Source organism: Choloepus didactylus, chromosome 10, assembly GCF_015220235.1.
Source record: "Choloepus didactylus isolate mChoDid1 chromosome 10, mChoDid1.pri, whole genome shotgun sequence".
Lineage (NCBI taxonomy): Eukaryota > Metazoa > Chordata > Mammalia > Pilosa > Megalonychidae > Choloepus > Choloepus didactylus.
Genome location: NC_051316.1, coordinates 131,322,637 through 131,331,254, shown reverse-complemented (window position 1 = coordinate 131,331,254; position 8,618 = coordinate 131,322,637). Strand labels below are relative to the sequence as shown.

The window sequence follows — 8,618 nt, the reverse complement described above, 5'->3', positions numbered from 1 at the left end:
CGTGAAAGGAATTTGTCAAAAAGGTGAAGAGGCAGCCAACTCAATGGGAGAAAATAATTGGAATCCATATATCTGATAAGAGAGTGATATCCTGCATATATAAGGAAATCCTATAACTCAACAGCGATAGTACAAAGAGCCCACTTATAAACTGGGAAAAAGATATGAAAAGGCATTTTTCTGAAGAGGGAAAAAAATGGCTCAAAAACTCATGTAACAATGTTCATCTTCACTAGCTATTAGGGAAATGCAAATCTAAACCACAATGAGATATCATCTCACACCCATAAGAATGGCTGCCGTTAAACAAACAGGAAACAATAAATACTGGAGAGGATGAGGAGAAATTGGAACTCTTATCCATTGCTGGTGGGAATGTATAATGAAACAGCTGCTGTGAATACAGTTTGGTGGTTTCTCAGAAAACTAGATATTACCTACGATCTGGCAATTACGCTTTTCAGCATATACCCAGAAGATCTGAAAGCAGTGACACAGACATCTGTACACCGATGTTCATAACGGCACTGTTCACAATTGCCAAGAGATGGAAACAATCCAAGTGTCCTTTAATGGACGAGTGAATAAACAAAATGTGGTAGATACACACAATGGAATACATCTGGCAGTAAGAAGGAAGAGGGTCCCGGAACATACAGCAACACGGATGATCCCTGAAGATACAATGTTCAGTGAAATAAGCTAGACACAAAAGGAGAGAGATTGTGTGTTTTCACCGCTGTGAACTTCCTGGGCAATGTAAAGTCAGTGTCTTATAATGTAGAAGGAATACTGGGGACCTAGAGATAGACAGACGCTAGTAAAGGGGGGAAGGATAATCTTCTATTTTCAGATATGTAAATGAGGGTGAATTCCAAGGTGTGGGGATAGGGGTGATGATTGTTTGTTAGTGGGATTGTGAGTATCAGAGCTGTATTGAAGGTGCATGGGATTGAAAGGGTTGTTTAAAGGCATGTTTCCCACAGATGAGCACCACAAATGCATCTAAGTGCTAGCATGGTACACTTCTTAGGTAAGACACAGGCACAGAGAGTTGACAACAGATTGGTATATGAGAAAAATCTACCAGTTGCATGCTAGGGACCATAACTAATAGGAATACCTTCCTAGTACCACACAAAATACTAGGGTTAAATAAGGGCTGAAAAGAGCTAGGGGTGTTTTGGGTCATGAGAATTGTTTAAATGGAGAGTGATGAGGATGGTACAACCACGTGATGATAATGTGAGATAGGATGGATCTTCGTGGACAGAACATACACCGTGTGAACTTAGGAACCCCCTACTCTATAAGTCAAGCCCCCTATCTTGAGGCTTGCTCTCATGAAACTTATGGTTGTAAAGGGGAGGCTAAGCCCACCTGTAAATATGCCTAGGAGTCACCTCCAGAGAACTTCTCTTGCTCAAATGTGGACTTTCTCTCTCAAACCAACTCTGCAGGTCAATTCATCACACTAACCCAAACGTGGGAGGACCCCCAGGTGAATGAGTCTCCCTGGTGATGTGGGACCTGGATTCTGGGAATGAGCCTGACCCTGGCATGGAGGGGTTGAGAATGCCCTTTTGACCATAAGGGGAAAAGAAAGGCAACAAAATAAAGTTTTAGTGGCTGAGAGAGTCCAAGCAGAGTCAGGAGGCTGCCTGGAGGTTACTCCTCTGCAAGCTCCACCCAGGTATGCCACATGGCCACTGGATGAGAAGCCCAAGTCCACAGTAGTCCCGAAAACCCTAGAGGATACCCGGATCCCTAGCTGAGACTATACAGGTTTCACTAAGTTTATTGTTCAGAAACATAAATCCTTCAGGAGCCTCCTGTGCCAGCTAAGTCCCCAAACCCAGAGGCAACAGCCTCTTCCAGAACATCAACCAGGTGTGTCCCCTTTGCTCGTAAAGGTGACTCCCCTTTTCAACATGAACAGGTTAGGGTGGGCACTGCCTAGACATCCCTGAAGGTTGGGAAAGTGACTAAATTGTAGGAAGGGATAGCAGCAGAAAATACGGAGTTGACCAAAGGATAATGAATATTGAATCTCTATATAATTTTCCTTGTCTTGGTTGCTGGGGTACTGGAATGGCTAGAAGGAAAGAACTGAAATGGTGGAACTGGAGCCCACAGCAGTCTTGGAAATTTGCTCTGTAGCTACTTTATAAATTGTAATTTGAAAGTTATCACCTTTTTGTATGTATGTTAAATGTCAAAATAAGGAAATAACTGAAACTATGGTTGTCACCCATAACATTTTTGGAAATTTCCTGTATAACTACTTGCTAAATTGTAATTTGAAAGATGTTACCTTTTTGCCTATATGTTATATTTCACAGTAAGGCAATAACTGAAACTGTGGAACGGTAACTCAACCTTCTTGGAAATTTGCTCTCTACTTGTTAAATTGCACTCAGAAAGTTATCATTTCTGTGTACAGTATATGTATATTGTATACTGTATATTACAGTATATGTGTTATATCCCACAATAAAAATATGATTAAAAAGTTTTCCAGAACCATGGCATGGCCATAGCTTTCTCTTACCAGAGATGAGGATCCCATTTCTTCATGCATCTTGAAGAATTCCCCAGATCCTTCCATGCTCCCCCCACAGCCTCCCTCCCTGGTCCTTCTGGGGATGTGCCCCTGTGAGGAGCTGCACACACGGTGCACACTCCTCTCTCCTCCTCAGGGAGCCGAGATCTCCACTCACCCATTTCCCATCCTCCTGGATGCCCCCGGCCCCATTTGGTGGGGGACACCAGGGTGACAACATCCAGGAGGCCACAGGGATGCCCTGAGCCACCCCCTCAGGACTGGCCATGGCTGGACTGTCACCAAGGCCGTGTTCCCCTCCTGGACAGACTCTGTCAGAACCAGATACGGTGCGTGGAGTCGAGCACGTCACAGGGGGCAGAAGGCGCGAGGGTCCCGGCCACAGGGAGTGGTGCTGGCTGCAGGGGCCTGGCCCTGCTCTCAGCCCTGGTCTGGGTTCCAGGCCCTGGTCCCCGACCTTCCAGCTGGGACATCTGCACAAGTCCCTCACTCTCCCGGGGCCACATCACCCAGTCTCAGAAATGAGGACAACGGCTCCCTGACCGAGCCCGATTCTGCACCAGGACCTAAGACCCTCCACGCACTCCAGCCAGGGCCGGGGCACAGGGACACACGAGACAGAAGCAGATCTGGGGTTCCCGGGGTATGAAGGAGGTGAGAATGGAGAGTGACTGCCGAGTGGGGTGGGGTTCCTGTTTGGGGTGAAGAAATGCTCTGGATGATACTGATGATGTCTGCACAGCATGGGAATGTACACAAGACACTGATATGCACACTTCAAAAGGGTAACAGCAACAAAAAAATTTAATTCTAAAAATACTTTAAATATGCAAAATAAAGAAAACCATCTAAAACATAAAACATAAAGAAAAACGCAAACATAAAGATAAACAACACCCTCTCAGGAGAGAGGTCAGGCTTGGGCCCACCGGCTGCCTCTTGCTGGGATGGAGACGCTCTCCCTGGGCGAGGGTCCCTGCCCGAGGGGGGACTGGCCGTGCTTCCAGGGCAGGTGCTGGCCGTGGACTTGTCACGGGCTCCAGCTCTGGAGCTGCCTCCAGATTCACAGCTGCTGACGGCATCGGTGCCACCTCTAGAACTGTCTCTCGAGCTGACAGTGCACCTGGACCCAGCTCCAGAGCTTGGGCACACCCTGGAGGGGGCTCCAGCTCTAGAGATCTTGCTTGCTCTGGTGCTGGTGGCAGAGCTGGAGGTTGAGCTGGTGGAGCAGGTGGGGCCAGAGCTGCAAGAGATGGAAAAAATTCACCACCGTGACAGCCTCCCCAGGGACTGCTCCAAAGTCAGAACTTATCCCACTACCTGTGAATCCGAACCCAGGATTCCCAATCCAGGAGTCTTTCCTGGACAGGGGGCCACCAGATGAGTGGTCTGAGGTTCCTCTCTGCTCCTGGCCCAACACCAGCCCTGGAGGCTCCTCCCTGGTGCTGCCCCCGCGTCCTCCCCTCAGCTCACAGGCTCCCACCCCAGTCCTCTTACACTCTGGCGCGGCCTCCACTGACTCCAGGTGGGCACAGGAGAGATGGGCCCTGTCCTGCAGCTCCCATCCCAGGGTGGTGACCCTCCTGTAGCCCACCAGCACCTTGAGGCCAGGGGACTGCAGGGGCTGAAAGAATTTCCCCATGGTGGGTCTCACCAGGTTATGAGGACGGTGCATACGGTGCTGGGTGGGGAGCACGGTCAGCAGCTCGGACGCACCCACCCCCAGTCCTCCTCACCTTGCTTCAGCCTCCTTTGGTTGGAGACCCTCAAGCTGTGTGTGCAGGACCACTGGGTTCGGCACAGCTGCAGCGAGGCCGGAACGTTCATGCACGGGCAGCCCACCTGGGCCGTGAGGCTGGCAGTGACCAGGGCTGAACCAGGTGCCCCCCGGTTGGTCCATCCAGCTCCGTCCGTGGGTGACAAGGCCCTGGAGGGAGGAGGGGACAGAAGATCAGGGGCCTGGGCTTCCCGCCCAACGTCCCCTCCAATGGTATTTCTGTGTGGGGGGGTTTTGGGGTCTCCTGTGCCTGCCTCTGACCATCCGGAGGCCCCCACCCCACACGCCATCCCCTCATGGTAGCCATGACAGTGGCTGACTGGTCATCGATAGGGGACTGGTGCAGAGGTTCAAGAATAGGGGCTCAAAGTCAATCATCAGAAAAAATCTCCCCTTCTTCCGGGACCCTTGACCCTAATTTGTCTGCCTCTCTCCCCTGCCCCCCACCAGCAAGCATCTGGGCTCCAGAAGGGCAAGGAGGGGCGGTGCTGGCTCTGCTTGTTGCACTGAGTAAATAAGTAGGCGCTCCCCAAATAATTGGTGGTGGGGAGCCCCTTCCCAGCCTTCCCAGGGCCCCCATTGCACCACAACCTGAAGCTCGTGCTCCAAGTGCTGCCTTAACTCTCTGAGCCTGAGGGGGTCCCATCCCTCTGACACTGTCCTCCTGGCCCCAGGGGCACAGCCTGGCCCCCCAAGCCTGCAGCTCAGCACCCACGACTGAGGACCCAGGCAGACGGGGGAGCAGGATGCTCACCCCCTCCCCCACCTGGGACCCTGGATCTCGGGTTGGAGAGAAAGGGGGGCACGTCGACCACGATGGGGTGACGGAGGGAAGGCAGGAATCAGCTGTGGGGGACCCAGGGGTGTGACCTGCTCCTCACACCTACTGCCCCCCACCCCGCATTCCCCATAGACTCTGGAGGAAGGGGCCCCTCGTTCTTCACCCGGAGTCCACTCACAGGTTCAGCTGGTCTAGATATTGAAGTGGGAGTCCCTGCCCAGAGGGGTCATGAGGACGTCACATGCCCTCCCTGCCCCTGAGGTCTGGGGTCACTGTCACCCCAAAGGAATGGAAGCCCAGGAGGATGGGGTATGTTTTAGCTTAATTCCTCCAGTCATGCTAAATTTAGAAAACTCCTGCGCGTAGTAGGCACACAACATCCATTTGTTGACTGAGCCCCACGAGCACCTTCCTAGGTGTAGACTGGGTTTGGACCACGTCTCCCGGCCCCCATCGATCTCCACTCTGACTACACCCCTGAAGGGTTCCTCCAGGATGGAATCCACAACCATCTTTACCAGTGGGAACGTGGGTGAGTCCAGGGCCACGGGCAGGTGAGGCTGAGCCAGGTGCTTCTCCAGGGGGAGAGGAAAGGTTTAAGTGTGACCAAGCCCAGCCCCTCCAGCTGCTCGTCATGCAGGGCCAGGCCTGGGTCAGCCCTTCCCACGGCCCGTCCCCTTCAGTCCCCACAGTAACCCTGTGACGTGTGTCCCCTCACCCCACCCCTCGGAGGAGCCCCCTGAGGCTCAGACAGGTGAGGGGACATCCCAAGACCCACAGTGAGGATGGCTGAATCGGGGTGCAGAGGGGCAGCGCACTGACCTGGTGACCAGCTGACCTGTCACCCACTGGAGGGTGGAGGGGCACTCGCTCACCGGGGGCGCGGGCAGCAGGCCAGTGTCCTCCACGTCCCCAGCCGTCTCAGTCTCACACTAGGGGGGAGAAAGAAGGATCAGCGGTCAGTGGTTTGAGGTTCGAGACAGGAATTCTGATCTGGAAATCCCAAGTCCTCAGGGACTGCGGGAAGAGGTGGGACATGGGTGTCTCTTGCAGAAGAGTCTCGGCTTATAAGAAGAAATTATGGTGGGGCAATGATTTAAATGTTAGTACCTGGGTAATAATAGTACCTCCCTTACAAATAGCCTGTAACAAGAGCATTATCCCGTGAGTCCTCACAGAATCACCCCATTCTAGGAGGAGAAAACAAAGGCTTAGCGAGGGCCTGTGGCTGCTGGGACCCGGGTCACACCCAGGACCGCCCCACGCTCTGGCTGTGAGATGGTCCCCGTGTGCGGCCTGAGGCTGGGTCCGGCCCTGGCGCGGAGGGGATTCTCCAGAAACCTCCTTCTCCCCCCGGGCAGCGACAGTGCACGGGGAGTCCCGCCCTGATCCCGCATTTGATTTCAGAGCCGTCTTTGTCCTCTTCTCTCTTTTATATTAAGAGACTTGTGAGAACCTGGGGCTCCAGTGACCCAGATCCTGTCAAGGGGCAAATGCCTGGAGATTCCAGGGTGGGAGACAGTCCCAGGATGTCAGAGGACGTAAGTTGATTACTCAGAGAAGAGAAATTCTTTATGGCCTTTAACCAACTGAAATGGAGACCACTTTCTCAGTGAGGCAAGTGCAAATTAAAACAACAGTGAGATTTTATGGGCCTGGCTGACACCAGAGGACAACAGTTAGCAAAGCAGATCAGACACGTGGTCGGCGGGTGGCAGGAAGCAGCCACGTCTTCACCTGCTTTGGGACCCTCGGCTGCTTCAAGTCACCTGGCCCCAGCCGTTCAGGCTTTCAACCTGCATCCCCTGTGGCCTGACCCTCCCTTCCCGGGGGTCTCTCCTGTGTGGGCGGGAACATCAGGATGTTCAGGGGATGTGGTGTTCCCTGCAGCCCTGTGGAAAGGGCAACGAGGGGAGTCACGTCAAGGCCCGGGGGACTGAGAGCCTGAAGCTCTGCTGTCCCGGCCTCCCCTCAGGAACACGACAGCCCTGTCGCCTGACTGGAGGGTCACGGGGAGCCCCGTGAGACGGCACGTGGCAGAGACCACATGTATTAGAGGATCACTGTGTTATAGGATGATCACTACCACCCCTATTCAGGTAAAAACACACCTGGAAGCCTGAGGAAGGTGTGGGGGGACCCTCTAGCGGACAGCAGGGGGACCCCTGGGTGTGGGGAGCACCTGGCACAGGTAGGTCAAATCACCAAGGCAGCATCACAAGCAAAGCTGCCCTGGGCTCTCTGGAGTCGGGATCCCTATATTCCAGCAATCATCGCACTCGGTGGACCCTGGGGACTGGTGGGGGTGGGGGGTGGCGTCCGGATCCCTCTGGGAGAAGGAGTGTGGGACCCACAGGGGAATCCCTAGGAAGGATCCTGGGGGGCTGCCCGAGCAGGGTCTGGATCCCGGAGCCCCCTCCTCTCTTGGGATCTGGGTGTGCCCGCTCTGCCCCCATCTCACCTCCATCCTGCTCTGGCCCCTGTTGGGGTTGTGGCCCTCTGGCCCCGTGGTCAGGGAGGGTGATGTTGTCCCCTTCATCCAGGTCTCTGGTGGTCTCCTCTGTGGAGCTCTGTGAAGACAAATCATCAGCTGGGCTGGGGGACAGGAGGGGACAGCCCCATGGCTCCGCATCAACACCTGGGCAGGTGGGCGCCACCCCCAGCTCCCCCTTCCTGCCCTGCCAGCCGTGACCTGGATGGGAAATGATGAGCCCACCAGGGGTCCACCCCTACCCCCCGCCCCTGCCCCTCCCCTGACACCCCCACCCTGGGGTGCTGAGGCTGCCCAGGCAGGATCCCTGGGTCGGCCTCCCGAATCCGGGGCCCTGGGTCACCTTCGGCCTCCTGTGGCCAAAAGGCCAGACGGCGCCACGGCGAGGGCTGAGCCAGCACCTGCAGCAGCAGATGAGGCCCTCGCCGTGGGCTTTCTGGGGTCTCCGGGCTCGGGATACGGGGAGACAACAAGCAGACAGGCTGTCCTTTCCGGGGTCTGTGCCCAAGTGAGCCGTTGGGACCGTCTCTAGACTGTGGGTGCCTGGTTACTGGGTTCCGAGTTCTGTCAGGCTCTGTCTCCAAGGAATTGAGGTCACCTCCCTGTGCCCCCTCCCTGGATAACACTCCCTCCGTCCCCTCTGGGATGCTGACAGCTCACCCTCCTCCCCCACATTGTCTCCTCACTGTCCACAGTGTCACCCACTCAGCCCTCCACGCTGCCCCTAAGGCCTGGGGACCTCAGGACACCACTGGGGAGACACAGCTGGGTGCAGACCCGGTCTTCCTCCCCCCAGTCCTGTGACCCAGAACAAGTCATTGTGCCTCTCGGGGCCTCCCAGGTCTCCTTCCTGCTCAAGGGACAATTCTAGCTTCTTCTCAGGGAGGAGGTGCACATGTGATAATTCCTACAAAACTCGAGGGTGGTGTCACCTGTGGCTAATGCTCGAGGTTTGAGAAGGAAGACTTTCCAGGAGTGAGAAGAAGCAGGGAACCCAACTCACGTC

At 54.7% G+C, this 8,618-nt stretch overlaps 1 protein-coding gene across 1 annotated transcript; it reads right to left on the bottom strand.

The window, feature by feature from the left end:
* Window positions 1-3,411: 3,411 nt before the first annotated feature.
* LOC119545404 lies at window positions 3,412-8,115 on the bottom strand. The gene is made up of 5 exons (XM_037850874.1): window positions 7,956-8,115; window positions 7,583-7,691; window positions 5,944-6,053; window positions 4,300-4,490; window positions 3,412-3,806 (listed from the first exon to the last, which is right to left on the bottom strand). The coding sequence occupies exons 2-5, from the start codon at window positions 7,658-7,660 to the stop codon at window positions 3,412-3,414; spliced, it is 774 nt and encodes a 257-aa protein (XP_037706802.1). The 5' UTR covers window positions 7,661-7,691; window positions 7,956-8,115.
* Window positions 8,116-8,618: the final 503 nt, after the last annotated feature.